Raw genomic sequence first — 17,553 nt, 5'->3', positions numbered from 1 at the left:
CACATCATAGTATTTAGAGAGAAGGGAATTAATTTTTACTGGAGATGTTACATATTTATTCATTTAAACTCCTGAATAATTCTATCAGTTAAATATTATTAATGTCCATAGTGAGTCCTGGAGCAGGCATTTAAACATGGGTTTCTTGAATCTCAAAACATATTTTTTCATGTCACAATATTATCTTCAAGTTATTTCATGAGATTCTACAACTATGTGAATACCTAATCAATAATGAATATAAAATCATTTGCATTCAGTTTTATATTTTTGTATTTATTTTTGTATTTGTAGTCACAGACATGTTACAATTCTGAAAATTATTCCATCAGAGGAAAAAATTAAGTTGATAAGGAAAATATCTCTTTTATCTTAGATTTATTCACATATATTATTCTTTCAAATTAACTGCTTGGAGTTGAGTATTTGTAAAGTAAAAAAGGAAAAGCGTCATTGCCTAACCCTGGAAAATACTTGCTTTTCTCTATTGCCTGTCATTTTCTTTACAAGCTGCAGTGGGAAATTTTGCTTAAGATATGTTATGTAAACTGTTTATCAAATTCCACTGTAAATGTCTATTTGGCTCTCTTTCACACCATATGTTTATGAACAATGGGACAAAGGAGGTGACTTTTCTTTCTTTCACTAGCAAACTTAAACACGCACAGCAATTTGTTACAGTAAGAGCCAGGCTGTTCTCAGCTCAACCCTTGACCTTCCTTTTCCATACCTGAAGGTGAAGGGTAAAATGCTACAATTATTGAATGAGTTTTTTCTCCTATTGTGAATATTTCACCATCCTCCTCTGGGTATCTCACTCAAATTATTTCTTTTGTTAATTAAGGCTCTTTATTATTACTATCTTTCTCTACCACTTTTTTTTCATTACATGAATATTCCGTGACCAACCTTATAGATTTCTTCACTCAACATGACTGCTGGGAACCGCTTTTCCTTGCCTCCCTCCACTGTGGGGGTCGGGAAAGCTAGACTCAGCGCGTTGAACCATCCTTGCGCTAGACGTGGTCGTGTGAGTTTTAGACAATGAGACACAAAGGAACGTCTTTGGAGCTTTTGCGTTTCTGATTATAAAAAGAAAAAGAACAGATAGAGTTGGCAGTAGCCCCTTCCTCAAGCTTTCTCCAGCCCCCAACCCACTCTCCTCCCTCTTTCTGGCTAAACATGAATATGAGGTTTGGAACTGCAGTGGTTAGCTGGAAACCATGGGACCAGAAGTTGTTCTTTACCTTACTCAAATACTATATCAGATTTTATTCTTCATGATTAGAATGTAGTATTAAATTTAGTATGTTTGGAGTATAAAGGCATAAGTTAGAATCCTTATTCTACCACTTATTAGCTCTGGAATTTTGGGATGCTACTGAATTTTTTGTGCCATGATTATCACATAGGTGAAAGTAGACATTTTTTAAAAATCTACTTTCAGAGTGTTATAAATGTTACAGTTAGACTATATAAAGCCTAGCACATTATTAGTGCTCAGCATGTGGTAGTTAATATTACTAGTTAAACTCTCTGGGTCTGTTCATTGCAGAGACTTATTTTATACCTACATCATATATCCTTTCATATCACCCCAGTGATCCGAAGTATTTCCCAACTGCTTACATTTTATATTTCCCTAAAGTGCTTTTAAAGACAGTCTCTCAATGTCATTATGTCCAAATAATGCTCCTGCCCCTCATCCAAGAGAAGAGCAAATACATCGTTGGCGGAGTGCTTCTATGTAAATACCTATTTAATCACAAGGAATTCGGCTTTGTGTAATGAATGTCTTTTCTGTGGGTGGCTTGTACTTAATTAAACTTTCAATTTTCAGATAATTGCAGATTCACATACAGTTGTAAGATATAATGAAGAGGGATTGTGTGTTATGGTAGCTTGTGTTTTTTAAGAATTGGTCCATTTTATCTCAGTTGTCAAATGTACATATTTGTACATTTGACAACTGAGGGAGTTGTGCATAGTACTCCCTTGTCACCCTTTGATGTCTGCAGGGTCTGTAGATGGCATCCTTTCTTTCATTTATGATATTTGTAATCTGTAACTTTTCCCTTTTTTTTCTTTGTCAGTCTGGCTAGTTTTGTCAAATTTATTGATCTTTTAAAAATGACTTCTTTGTCAAATTAATTTTTCTCTGTTGTTTTTATATTTAAATTTCATTAAGTTTGAACATTATATTAATTATTTTCTTCTTTCTGCTTGCTTTGAGTTTATTATGCTCTTTTTCTACGATCTTGAAGTGGGAGCTTAGATGACTGATTTTCAACTTTTTCTTTTTCCTAAGGTGTTATAAAATTTCCTCTCTGCCCTACTTTATCTGTGTTCCACAAGTTTTGATATGTTGTATTTCACTTTCATTCAATTTATTGTTAATTTCCCTTCAGGCTTCCTTTTTGATGCATTGATTACTTAGTAGTGTGTTGTTTGTTTCTAAATGTTTAGAGACTTTCCTGTTATCATTCTATTAAGGATTTCTAGTTTGATTCCATGTGTGGAAGGATTTCATGTATTAAGGATTTCTAGTTAGTTTGATTCCACAGTATGATTAGAAAACATACTGTGTGTGATTTAACTAATTTTAAATTTATTGGTATTTGTTTTATGTCCCATGACAGATCTATCTTTGTATAAGTTCCACAGGCCCTTGACAAGAATATGTATCCTGCTGTTGTTGGGTAGAGTGGTCTATGTGTGTCATTAGATGCTGGTTGGTTAGATCATTGGATGATGGTGTGTTTGAGTTTTTCTATGTTCTTTCTGATTTTCTGTCTACTTGCTCTACCAATTGATGAAAGAGAGGTTTTTAAGTCTCCACTATTATTGTGGACTTGTCTGTTTCCCCTTTCAGTTCTGTCAGTTTTTGCTTTACATATTTTGTAGCTTTGTTTTTTGGTACATATATATTTAGGATTAGTATGTCTTCTTGCTAGATTGAGTCTTACCATTTTATAATGTCCTTTTCTGTCTCCTGTAATTTTCTTTGCTCTAATGTCTACTGTATTTGATATTAATATAGCTACTCTTGCTTTCCTATGTATATATTGTATATACATGATGTATATATTTTTATCCTTTTACTTTCTACCTGCTTATCTTGTTTATTTTGAGTTAGTTTCTTAAAAAGAGAATATAGTTAGGTAATGGTTTTTAATCCACTCTGTCAATCTCTGTCTTCTATCTTCCATATTTAGACTATTTACATTTAATGTAATCATTGACATGTTAGGCTTTAATCTGCCATTTTATTTTTTGTTTTTATTTTTCTCTCTGTTTTCATTTCTCTGGTTTTTCTCTTGCCTTCATGTGAACTTCAGCTTTTTTTTAGAATTCCATTTTTATTTATCTTTGGTATTTTAAGTGTACCTCTTTGTATAACGTTTTTAGTGGTTGCTATAGGTATTACATAATACATACATAACTTATCATAGTCTACTGGTGTCCTCATTTTACCAGCTTGAGTGAAGTATAGGCATCTTACCTCCTTTTACTTACCTTTACCCATCCCCATTTATAATATAAATGCCTTAGATATTTCCTCCACATACAGTTGGAACACATCAGACAATCTCATAATTTTTGCTTTAACCATCAAACATAATTTAGAAACCTCAAGAGAAGAAGGAAAGCCTATTGTATTGACCTATATTTGCACTTACTGTATTTCTCCTTCTGATGTTCTAAGATTCTATTGTTATATCAGTACAATTTAGAGAACTTTTCTTTTTTAATTGTTTTAAGCATATTTGCTAGTAACAGATTCCCTTAATTTTCCTCATCTGAGAATGTTTTGATTTCCCCTTCATTTCTGAAAGACGTTTTTGCGAGGTATAAGATTGACAGTTCTTTTCTTTTAACACTTGACAAACATTTTGCCATTTCTTTCTGGCCTTCATGGCTGCCATTGTCTTTTAATTGTTTTTACACTATAGGTAAAGTTTTATTTCTCTTTATTTTTTGGAAGTTTAATTATGATGTTTCTTGGCATAAGAATCTTGGGCTTATCCTGTTTGAGTTTTGCCCATTTTTTTTCTTTATTTATTTTTTAATAATATGTAGGTGTATTTCTCTTGCCAAATTCAGGACATTTTCAGCCATCATTTCTTCATGTATTTTTTCATCTCCATCCTCATTCTCATCTCTTCCTGGGACTCTGATCCCACAAGTGTTCAATCTGTCATTATGGTCTCACAGGTCTCTGAAACACTATTTCTTTCTTTCAGTATATTCTCTGTTGTCAGATTGAGTAATATTTATTGTTCATGTCTTTAAGTTTACTGACTCTTATCTCTGTTCTTTCCATTCTGCTTTTGGGCCTGTCCACTGAGATCTTACTTTGATTATTGCATTTTTAGTTGTAAAATTTCTGTTTGGTTCTTCTTTATACCTTACATTTTCTTATTGAGGCTTTCTATTTTTTATTTGTTTCAAGCAAGATTGTAATTGCTTGCTGAACTATTTATACCATGATTGCTTTAAAACCTTTGACAGATAATTCTAACATCATGGTCTAACTGGTGTTGGCATTTATTGATCTTCATGGCTTTTGGTATAAAAAATGATTTTCTATTGAAAGTTGGAAATTTTATTTGCATTTAGTGGGAGGAAAATGTGAAATTATGACTACTTTATCTTCCCAGAAGTGTAATTCCATAATTATAATCTTTTTAAACAGATATTTTTATATTTTTTTCTCTTTAGGAAGAAATATATAATTAAATTGTTTATCAGAAATAAGCATGAGTTTATATAACACTTTCAAATTCAAACAGAGTTGTGATTTGTAAATATATATGTGAATGATTTTATTTAAATTACATCAATCAATTCCTTAATCTGTCATGTAGCATTGAAAAAAAATGCTCCTGGGAGAAGTTATATACTTACTTCATATTTACAGAGCATTATGACTTTTTAACCAGCCTTCTATCTATTTCATGTCTTAGTATTTTTTATTTTCTCTTTTTCTGACATTCTTAATAGAGATAGAAGTATGTATAGATGTGTATATATGTATATATTATGGATATATATTATATATATTTAATTTTATAAAACCACATAATAGTATCATATAATTTTATCATTTTTTTCTGTTCATAGTTTCACACCAAGTTTTTCATGAACTAAAATCTTAGGATAATTGTGAATATAGCTAAACAAATATTACACTATTTCCTTTTCATCTTTCTTTTTTAATGACAGTTATATAAATTTCATCAAGTACTTTTGGGGTTGTATAATTTATCTTAAGAAAAGAAAAATTCTAATTTATGACATTTTCAAATTTCAATGCCAATGTTTAGCAAGCATGCTTATTGTGCCTTTGAAACATACTTTTAAAAGAAGGATAACTACTCAAATTAGATTCTGTTTAGTTAGGCTGTCTTCTAGGGAGAAATCCTTTTGGGATTATTTTTAACAACCATTTCCATGATTTTTCACATCTTTGTGTTCTATACCACTTATTTATATGCAAGCATAATACTGGAAATATGATTATTAAATTGAAAATAGGAGTGATGTGATTCAGTTAATTATGGTAGGCTAGAATATTAAAAGATATCTGTATTTTTTCCTAATTTAAAGTTCTTTTTTCTCTGATTCTGAAAACACTGCTACTTTATTTTTAAAACTCAACAGTATCATCTGCAGCAGTTCTCATGTTAAAAAGTGCTGTGGTGTCTGTCCTTGCACGAGAAATGGCACTTTTCATATTCCTGGTGGGAACTCCTACTCTTTTGCATTCTCATCTGCCTCAGACTCTCAGGTCTGGAAGGAATCTCAGAGGTTATCTTATACCTAACTTGTAACTGAGTGTAATAGCTCTACGCCACACCAGTCTCCACCCACTAAATTGTGTATACTTTTGAAAAGAAATAGTAAACTTATCTCCTGTAAAAATACCAATGACTAGATAATAGGCTATGCAGAACCGTCATGGCCATTGACACAAATTTTTAAGGAAATTTACAAACTGTTACAATTTTTATGCTTTCTTCATTATTTTATCAGTTTGTATATTTAAAACATATTTTTGTGCTTTAGTATAAAGAAAGCACAAGCATATATCCAATGTTTTCCCCCACTGCTCCTATCAAAGGCTTGCCATTAAAGAGTAATAACTATTAATAATTTTAAATTGTCACATCTTCATTTATAGAATAGCTTCCACTCAATATCAATATTCAGTCACATAAACAATCATAATCATGCTGAAAACTAAATAATCTTAATTTAATTCACACAGTAAATATTTCCACATTAAGCATGATAGGCTTACTAATTGCTTACAGGATAGATGACAAACGTCTTAGCCTTCTAAGGCACTTTAAGACATGCTCACGTCCTTCTTATCTCTCATTCTCCTGTATTCTTATGGAAGTACCTAAAGTCCTTAACCAGGTCATGCGTCATGACACCTCCATGCATACATGCAATTTCTTCCTTTATTTTAGAATGTTCCTTGCATGCATGGCCACCTTAACCCTCCATCTAGCCTTCCTTAGTTTTTAAGTGAAATTATAGTTACTCATTCAAAAGTAAAGACTTTTATTTCTTGCATCCATTCTTCCATTATCTTAATAATTGGTTTTAGGCAAGCCCCTAATGTTTCTCATTATGCTTTCAAAAAAGTTCTCAATATTACCAGAGATTACCCAGTATTTATTCCAGCTAATACATTTTTGTTACAGTGTGCTAAAATTAATTTCTATTTAACTAATTGACCTAATGAAAAATTTCCTTTTCATTTGAAAACAGAATGGCTTTGAAGAACTTGATGGCGTTCTGACAGCCGTATTCAAACATGAGATACCGTATTATGAGTTCCAGTCTCTTCAAACTGAAATCTACTCTCAAAAGGAATGTAAGTATTTTCCAGCTGTATTATAATAGTGATTCTTTATCATATGCCACTGTATGCAACTCTTTAATAAATATGCAGATTGATTTATTTAGACAACTCCTGACTCCCAGTGAAAGAGTACGCTGGTACAAACTTCTAAAGATCTATTTGGTAATTTTTTTTTATCACAGGCCCTAAAAGTGTGCATAACTTTGCAATTAGCAAACCTACTTCCTGATTTATATTCTAAGGAAATGTTTGGACAAATACATTTATGATGGAAATTATTTATCATATCATTGATTATAATTACCAAAATTATAATGAAAGTAACTTAATCTTCCAAAGATTGGTGATAAATTATATAAATTTTGGTACATCTCTTAATGTAACCATTGTAAATTAATGTTATTATAAATTTATTGGCTGGCTTGTTGAGTGATGTTTTGATGTATACTTAATTCAATAAAAGGCAGGTTATATAGCAGTAGAGTGTGATCTTCTGTTTAAAAAATACATGTGATACATTTAATTGCATATATGTTTATACATATAAATTGATGGTCTGGGCAGACATACATTTAGTGTTCACAGTAGTTACATTTGGGCTGTGCAATTTCAAAGATAACTTGTAATTTTCATTTTATCGAATCTGTATTTTCTACAATGAGTATATATTATTTGTGGGGTAAAACACATACAAATATCAGTTTAAGTATATATAGGTGGTAAGCATGAAAAATTATATTTCCATGTGTAATCATGAGTTCAGTAGTAAATTTTAGAAATTTGTTCCTGCATAGTTTGTTGAAATACTGTTTATAATTCATTTATATGCCCAGTATGTGCAAAACACTAATGTAGAGATGTAGTGGTGAATAAGATAGGCATGAAGCTAAAGAGTATAAGTCTGATGTTGATATATTAAGGACTAATGAGCAGGGTTTTTTCTGTAGAGTTTCTGTGCTATTTAAAGCAGTTTTATCGTCAACCCAGCAGGCTTCAGGCAGCAATAGAAAAGAGTAGGAGTGACAAGGCACAGTGGGTGCGATTCCCCTAGATCCGTGAGAATATGCATGAGGGTGAGGTTCTTTTGTAGGAAAAAGTCAATAATATGCTATTTTTGAGAAAGTAATCTTGTGAGATTAGTGAAAATTTATTATTGTTGCTTCTTATATATATTTTAACAATTTATAACTCAATAAATTAGGTATTAGCATAGGATAGGAAAGGAATGTGACATGATTCCTCACTTAAGATGCTTACAATTTAATTGGGGAAAGAAGATAATAGACATGTAATAATAGAGAGAAACAATGTGATAGACTTTGTGGAAGTAATCATATTGCTAGGAGAATTTTAGATAAAACACATTATTTTGCAGCATGTGCTTCATAAAGGAGGTTGGATTTTTACCTAGGTCTTAAAGGGTTAGGGTACCAGTGAGAGGGAGAAAAGGAAAAGGAATTCTAGGCAAGGGAAAGTGCATGCAAAGGTATCAAGATGGAATTATGACCCAATTTTTATAAACTCCCTCAGAATTTTATTTGGGTAGGTTTGTGGAATCAGAACTGTGGCGTGGGAGAGGCTGAAATGGGTTCCGTCTATCTTTTATAGGTAGAGGGTTATGGACAATTTTAAAAGTGCTTCTCAGTATGTTGTTTAGGTTCTGGAATGAGAATTTTAGAGAAAGAATGGAATGGATTGGTCCCTTGTTTTCATAGATGAAGAATTCCGAATGGATTAAATCAGGACCCCTGAAAACGCAAATCTGATTCAGTAGGGCTGGGGAACATTCTCAGTGTCTGACTTTTTAACAGCCTAAGGGTGAGGCCGCTGTGCTAAAGCGCAGACCGGAGCCGGGGAGCTGTTGAGCCGCCCCGCAGAGCCGCGCCCAGGCTGAGGAATTGACCCGGGCGGGTCCCAGCCCGCAGGAGTTCGCACAGTTTCCCAGGTGACTCCAGTGGGCAGCCAAGCCCTAAAGGCTTCCTGGTATCATAGACCAGCAAAATAATTCGTCCTCACACTGATTTCTGACAGAAAGAATATTAGCCTCCATTTGCACAGGTTGTACAGTTAATAGCATATGCAAATTTCAAGCCGTTGCTAGAACGTAATGATAATTTTGTGTTTTACTAAAATAGTTACAAAATGCAGTTATATTTTTTTACAAAAAGCTAAAAATGGAAAGTATAATATAACCCAGATAACTCATTTAGAAACCTTTTTTTGTGTATTGTTGTATAACAGATGCTATTAAACCTTTTAAAAGAGCCACCAATGCTCATAATGTTAAGCTCTAATTTCTAGTTAAAAAAGTGATACAAAATAACACAAGACAAGCTGTGTGATACAAATATGCAAGGTAAACATGAATATGACCGTAGTCTTGGATCAGTGTCAGCTTCAGAGTATCTGGTCTTTAAGACCTTGCACCTGTGTTTCATAATGTTCAAGCTGATGGCTGATAAAGTTTGAGTTGTTTTTATACATAAATTAATCAAGGGAATAGATGAGAGAAATGGCAGGTTATTGATGAGCCCACTAGAAGTATTCTGAGAGATTAGTTCAGCAAAAAAAAAAAAAAAAAAGAATCAAATATAACTCAGGTGTCTATCCCTGAGGACAGGTCTCTATTTGGTGAAATGTTTTATTTATTAAATATTATTTATTCTCTATATTTTAGCTGAAATAAATTGGAAGTTAGAACATTATAAGGCAAATGTGGTGATGAGGAATTGACAAAGTGTACCTTGATATTGGCCTGTGCTAAGGATGAGTCATAGAGTTAACCACAGATACCTGTGGTGCTTTGAAAGTGTAGAACTAACCGTTGTTATCAGTCACAACTGTTTATCTTATTATTGTCCATCATCGCTTTTTTTCAAAGTTATTTTAGTAAATTCTGAGTTTAGTTCCCTGCCACTTCATTTTTAAAAAGTACAGTGCCATTACATGTCATTATTTCTTGGTTCTTTTTCTCCTGTCTAGATAATAAATTTTCTCATTTGACATATGTTTTCTTGGTTTCCCGCTGCCAGGCAGGGAAAGCTGGGGGTGGGTGGAGATAAGATGGAAAGTACATAAGAAATGAAAATCTGCTTTAATGTCTGTTATTGATTTACAAATAATGTTTTCCATCGACAAGAATTTTCCATACAAAATAGTTCTCCCCGGGAGTTGAATAATATCAGGTTTCTAAATGAACTTGCTGGATTAATGTAATAGGATTTTTGAACAAAGGGGGATAGAAATAATTCATGAAGAACTTTTCAGTGTGACTCATCAGGGACTGTGCAATCAATGTGAGGGCTGTGATCAGCAACTTTTTACTGATGTGTAAGATATTAGCAGAGAAAATATCAGAGTGCATTGCATCACAGAGGAAGAGGATCGTTTAAACAGCTTCTGTTTTGGGTGTAGCTGTATGTGTAAGCACACATAATATAGACAGAGCTAAATGCTGTTGCATTTCATGTTATGCACCATGAGAGAAGTTTGCATGTGCGGCCTGGGTGGGGTGGTGAGCAGAACACGCACTTAGCCAGACACAGTTGCCTCAGTCTCTCTGTAATGCTCTCCTGGTCTCAATTTTAAGCCTCATCCAGCAGAGTCTCGTAAAGCCCGCTGCAGCAGGTCCCTGAGTTTTCCTGACTCCTCTGTCAAGCCCTTCCAGAGCCTGGATACTGCAGAGAATAGCCTGTCATGGCAGGAAAAATTAAATAGTTTATCTTGTTTTAAAAGAGGCTACAGTTGCTTGTTCGATCCCCCTGAGTGGCAGTTAGTTTAGGAAAAAGGAAATGAGGTTGTTTGGCCCAGATTGTCTACCTTCACCCAGAAGGAACTGGCTCAGTGAGGCCCATGCCAGTTTCTAGAAAAGCAGGTCACAGGACATATAAATTACAATAAGTAACAATATTTTAATCTGGAAGAGGACAGTATATAATCACTGTATTAGCTTAGAAATTATTTCCTGATATGTCTATGAAATGGGGAGCATGTAACTGGACAGTCAGTATGTATGTGGGGTCACTGTAGCTCTAAGGTTTGTCTTGAACTTGTAATACCTTTAGGTTCACTCAAAATAGATCATTTCCTGAGTGGAGAACTAACTGTCCATATTGGGTTGTCTTTTTTATATCACCAAATAATTTAAAGATGCAGAAAATATAGAGATCAATATGAAAAACACCTGTATCTACCACTTAGATTTGTCAAAGCTTAACATTTTGCCACATTGGCTTCAGATTTTTTTTAATAAATAAAACACTACAGATCTAATTGAATTTCTCTGTTTGGCTCTGTGATTCCACACACTTGAATAGTAGCCATTACTTTAATTAAATTTTTTGACAAGCATTCCCATACAGTTCTTTATCTTTTTGCTACATATGTTTGTTTCCATAATTTATATGTACTGTTTCACAATTTTGTAAGTTTTATGTAAATTATATACTTTTTCCTTCAAAATATTATTTCCTTCAAAATATTAATTTTTTTATAATTGATGTGTAAGTTTGTAGATCTAGGGCATTCATTTTAAATATTCTATAGCATTATTTTGTTTGCTTACTCTACAATATGTAACTGTTCTACTAACATTGTTTCTAAATTTTTATCATTGCAATTAACGCTACAATGAACAATCTTACATATGAATTCCTATGCAAATGTGCAATAATTTTTCAGGAGATACAATTCCCTTGAAAACCTTGGTTAGATTTATTTTTATTTATGTTAAGGTTTGTTAGCATCAAAAATCTTGTTTAAAAATTATGTTTTTAAATTATTTGTAGCTACTCCTTTCCTTGATACCCATGGGATGGAGCCAAGTATCGTATCAAGTGTGATTGTGCCACAGAGAAAGAGAAGTCTTAGCAATGAGGAATTACTCATCTACTCTCTAGAAAGAAAATTAGCAACAGATAGAATCAACATTGAGATTTTTACAAGAAAACTTTTTAATGTCTTTTTCAGAATGTGAGTTTTGCAAAGCATGATATTATAGCAATGTTTTCAGTTCACATTTTAAACTACCTGAGAAGAAAATCAAAAGCCATGAAGTAATCAATGTTAAAAAATGAGCAAGATCATTTCTCTTTCTGGAATGAAAAGTAATAGATGACATGGAAAATGTAGTCACGTAAACTTATTTGAAATTAGTAACAAACACATCATTGTTAAGTAAATACAGTAAATTAAAAATAGATTTACACATAACACATTATGAAAACTTATAGTGACTGAGTAGATTGGAGATTTGGCTTATAAATTGACTGTAAAATTATAAATTTGTCTACTTCATTTTTTGCTAACACAACCCACAAGTGCAAATTTTCACATCTCCTACCAACGATATGTTTAGCATATTCTCAAGCTAATTTCAGTTTGGATCAAGTGATAATAAAATAAAACAGCCAGCTGAATCTTTTAAAATGGTTTTGCACTTGAGTAATGAAAAAGAGATTTCTTCAGAATTATACTATTATTCACTTTTACACTGTTTCTCCAAAGATTCTATATTTCTCCAGATGTGAAGTTTGAAAAGTTATGCTTATAAAGAACATCATTAACTGTGGTTAGAGAATGTTAATAAAGGAAGGAAGGAAGGAAGGAAGGAAGGAAGGAAGGAAGGAAGGAAGGAAGGAAGGAAGGAAGGGAGGGAGAAAGGAGAGAGGGAGGGAGGGAGGAGGGAAGGAAGGAAAAAAGATGGAAGGAAGGAAGATAGGAAGGAAAGAAGGAAATAAGGAGGAGGGAGGGAGGGAGGCAGGAAGAAAGGAAGGAAGGAAGGAAGGAAGGAAGGAAGGAAGGAAGGAAGGAAGGAAGGAAGGAAGGAAGGAAGGGAGGGAGGGAGGGAGGGAGGAAGAAAGGAGAGAGGGAGGGAGGGAGGAGGGAAGGAAGGAAAAAAGATGGAAGGAAGGAAGATAGGAAGGAAAGAAGGAAATAAGGAGGAGGGAGGGAGGGAGGCAGGAAGAAAGGAAGGAAGGAGGAGGGAGGGAAGGAGAGAGGAAGGAAGGAATACAGGAAGACATCAAGGCTGTTACCAGGACCAGAATTTTGCCTTCACTGTACTCAAATCATTCCCTAGACCAGGAATTCCCTCTGGCTGAGGAGCACAGAAAGACAATCTATGTCACACAATCAAAGAAACGTCCTTGGCCGCAGGGTGCATCCTAATGCAGAGCACAGGCAATGTACCATCTTTAAAGAACAAGCATTTACAGATTGTAAACCCTTCACTGTTCAGCATCATTCGTAATTCCTTCTCAGCCCATTTCCATTACCATAACAACACATATTCTATGATAATTGAGGACTGTATATTAATAATTATAGATGAAAAAGGCCACTCTATGAACATGGTATTTCCTCCCAATTAAGAGAATCTTGAACTGCAAGATTGTTAAGCAATCTTATTCACTGATCTGCATAACAAATGCAAACTAAGTGCCAGATCCTCTTTTAGGTGCTCCAGAGACAGGTGTCGGATACAGAAAAGCCTGTTTTCATGGAGCGTTTATTTCTGTGAGGATGACAGGGTAAGCTACTCAACAATAGCAGCAGCAACAAAATAAACAGTGTTATTGCAAACAGTGATATGCACTATGAGGAAAACAAAAACAAAGCAAGAAGATCGAGTTGGGAAGTGATGGGAAGCCATGCAAGAATTTTAAACACGGCTTGGTATCAACTAATTTGTATTTTTTTAAAAACATTGCCCTTGCTGTTATGTGGAGAACAGATTGCAGGTGTGTAAAGATGGAAGCAGGGTACCCAGTAGGAGGCCACTCCGGGATGTCACCTCGGTGGTAGCAGCGGAGGTGATGAGACCTGCTTAGACCTGGTAGATATTTGAAAATAGAGACGATGGGACTTGCAGATAGATGGCAGGTGAAGGAAAGAGGGAACGCACAGACTCTGGTCTGTGTGTAATTAAATGAATGTTGATAAAAAATAAATAAAATGAATGGGTAGTTTTATCCAAGAATAGTTTTGTCAGTGTGATGACACTGTTTTGACATTGTGATCAAAAGTTGTAGTTGGACTATGTTAGTCTAAAGGTAGTTACGTGGCGGTTTGAATACCTGAGTCAAACGCCCAGGCAGGAGGTCGTATGTGGCCCTCACAGCCAAGGCCTGGCTGTAATTACTCTGCAGAGAACGTGCAGATCAGAGCGCAGGTCTGAGTCTTGGGCACCGCAGTGTTTAGGAGTCTGGAAGAGGAATTTCCATAGAAGAGACTGAGAAGAAGCAGCCCCTGATGTAGGAGAGTGGTATTTTGAAAGCCAAGTTAGGATAATGTCTCCAAGAGAAGAAGCGATCAACCATGCACGGCCTTACTCCAGGGAGTAGGAGAGCAGAAGGCCACAGAATCACTTGTGATTTACAGCAGCATTCATTAATGCCAAACACGTCTCCCAGTGGACCCTGGAAGCCCCAATTCTTTGTACCAAGAATAGAAGGTAGATCCATTGTTTCTCCTGAAACTCAGTATCAGTAGATGGTGTTTATAGAGCAAATGCTGGCAAGAGAAAGAATCACAGTTTGTTGTTGTTGTTGTTGTTGTTGTTTTTGAGATAGAGTCTCACTCTGTAGCCCAGGCTAGAGTGCCATGGCATCAGCCTAGCTCACAGCAACCTCAAACTCCTGGGCTCAAGCGATCCTCCTGCCTCAGCCTCCCAAGTAGCTGGGACTACAGGCATGTGCCGCCATGCTCAGCTAATTTTTTCTATATATTTTTAGTTGTCCAATTAATTTCTTTCTATTTTTAGTAGAGCCCGGGTCTCGCTCTTGCTTAGGCTGGTTTCGAACTCCTGACCTTGAGCAATCTGCCCGCTTTGGTTTCCCAGAGTGCTAGGATTACAGGCGTGAGCCACCACGCCTGGCCAGAATCACAGTTTCGATTAACTATGCCCCCATAACTTAAAAGCTCACAAAATATCTAAAAATAGATGGGAATTCACACCAATTTAGACAATGCAAGATGTTAATGAATGAAGGGGGAGAAAGCATTGTCCAGAGGAAACAGAGAAGAGAACCAGGTAAAGTTTCAATGAATTGCTCCTTGGGCTCATTTTCCAATGGGTATAGACCTCAGTTCCATTTGGTATATATACCCTTCCCCTATTTAAGCATCTCCCAGGTTTGTATCAGATAAATAAGACTGAGTTAAGATACACAGATATTGGGAAAGGTATGAATAGCAACCTACAGGACAAATTATGAACAGGTACATGTAAAATACACGGGACAGGATAGCAGAGGAGTTAAAAAATATACATACACTCCCATAATATGCTGAAATTAAAAAAGCAATATATATATGTGTGTATAAAACCACTTAGGCGGGGAGCCCAGTGTGTGACAACAGCAAAGTCAACAGGCTCATGATAAAGAACAAATGAGGCTTTAAGCTGAAACAGTCGGCTGCATTATCTCCTGCTACTCTTATATCATTCCTGTGAGGCCGAGTATCAGTTTCTGATTGTGTCATCCTGGAGACTGGACAGGTGAGAGTTACATTCTTGCAGAAGAAATTTTAGACAACAATGGAAATCTGGAAAATAAGCATGACTTCCACCCATGACATCTGGTTGACAATAGGAAATTATGTTCTCTGCTACATTATTTACAAAATCCAAATGAAGATTACTTCTGTAGGAATATAATGGGTGGTGTTTAGTTGAAATAGTTTTTCGGACAATACTTTATATCTCAAGATTCTATTAAGTTTGTGCATTGCTCTAAGAAATAAATTGATATAAATATCTTTTAGCATGTGATTTTCACTTCTTTTTGTATAAAGGGTATCTTGAGGTTAGCATAGATTTGTGCTTTATTTGGAGTTGCAAATTTAAAACCTTTTTATAATAGATGATTTAAGCCTATTTATACATATTGATATAACTGGTGTTTATTCCCTTTTTACTTTATTCTGATGTTTACAAAGGTCTATATTGTTGTTCTAATGGTATCTTTCATAATTATCAATTTACACACCTTTGAAGTTTTTTGAGACTTGTTTTAAGTCATGTGATCACTTCTTCCATTCCTTGTGTATATGAAAATAATATCATTCTTCAGTTCTTGGGTACAATGTCTATATATTTTTTAGATTAAGCCTGTTAATTGTTTTACTCAAATGTTCTGCAGCATTAGTGATTTTTGGTCTCCTCATTCTACCACAACGAGAAGGAAGTGTGTTAAAATAAGCCACTATGGTAATGAATTGGTCTGTTTTCCTTAAATTCCTCCCCGTCTCTTTTATGCGTTATGTATTTTGAGGCTATATTCTTAGACATTTTAAATGTTTAACTATGTATTCCTTCCTTATGAAAATCACACAGGTAAATGCTCCTAAAATCTATTAGTGGTTTGTGCCTTAAAGTTATTTTTGAATATTATTATAGTTACCCCAGCTCTTTTGATTAGTTTATGCAGAGTGTATCTTATTCTCTTCATTTACTTTCAAACTTTCCTTGTTTTAAAATATGCCCATTGTAAAGAGGATGAAGTTGAATATATATTTTATATCTTTGTTTTATTTTATCCATATTGTCAATCTTTTTCCCTTAACTACAACATTGAGTTCACTTATACTTGAAAATCATTACTGGTATATATGAATTAATCCAATTTAAAAATGGACAAAAGACCTGCATAGACATTTCTCAAAAGAAGACATACAGATAGGCGACAGATGTATGAAAAAATACTTAACGTCAGTGATCAGGAAATGCAAGTCAAAACCACAATAAGATATAACCTCATCACAGTTAGATGGCTTTTATAAAAAAGACAAAAAAAGAACAAATGCTGATGAGGATATGGACAAAGGAAAACTGATGCACTGTTGATGGGAATATAAATTAATACAGCCATTATAGAAAACAGTGTGGAGATTCCTCAGAAAAATTAAAATACAACTACCATATGATCCAGAAATCTCATTACTGGGCATATAGCCCAATGAAATGAAATCAGCGTACTGAAGAGCTATCCGCACATCCATGTTTATTGCAGTGTTACCATAGACTAGATATGGAACCAGCTTACATGCCTGTCCGTAGATGAAAGGACAAGGAAAATGTGACACACACGCACACGCAGGGGAATACTCTTCAGTCGTAAAACAGAATGAGGATGAAATCCTATCGTTTACAGCAACGTGGATGAACCTGAAGGACATTATGTTAATTGAAGTAAGCCGGGCCCAGGATGAACAGCCAGTGACCATACTCACATGTGGAATCTAGAAAGTCGATTTCATAGAGGTAGAATAGTGGGGAGGGGCTGGGCAGAAGGGTCCGGAGAGGTTGGTCAGGTACGAAGTTCAGGTGAGACGGAAGATTAAGTCCTGGCTTCTATCACACAGCAGGGTTAGGTAGTGTGTATGTCAAGATAGCTAGAAGAGAAGATTAGGAATGTTATCACCACAAAGAAATGATAAATGTTTAAAGTGACAGAAATAGTAAGTGCCCTAATTTCATGATTATACAGTGTGTACATGCACACTGAAACATCACATTGTGCCCATAAATAATATCGTATTATGTATTATGTATTATTTATAAGTAAAAATTGATTTAAAATGTTTACATTTTACCATCATAAAAAATTAAAAATAGAACTACCGTATGATCTAGCAATGCCACTTCATGTATAGAGCCAAGGGAAACAAAATCA

At 34.6% G+C, this 17,553-nt stretch overlaps 1 protein-coding gene across 4 annotated transcripts in view; it reads left to right on the top strand.

Moving 5' to 3' along the window:
• BANK1 (B cell scaffold protein with ankyrin repeats 1) overlaps window positions 1-17,553 on the top strand; it is a 252,856-nt gene that overhangs the window by 90,342 nt on the left and 144,961 nt on the right. For all 4 annotated transcript variants that reach the window (XM_075998581.1, XM_075998580.1, XM_075998583.1 and 1 more), the window contains exon 6: window positions 6,784-6,889. In XM_075998581.1, the coding sequence (XP_075854696.1) occupies window positions 6,784-6,889 (106 nt within the window). The remainder of the gene's footprint in view (window positions 1-6,783; window positions 6,890-17,553) is intronic.

The sequence above is a fragment of the Microcebus murinus genome, chromosome 29 (assembly GCF_040939455.1).
Source record: "Microcebus murinus isolate Inina chromosome 29, M.murinus_Inina_mat1.0, whole genome shotgun sequence".
Lineage (NCBI taxonomy): Eukaryota > Metazoa > Chordata > Mammalia > Primates > Cheirogaleidae > Microcebus > Microcebus murinus.
The sequence above is the reverse complement of the archived record's forward strand: the minus strand, read 5'-3'. Positions and strand labels throughout refer to the sequence as shown.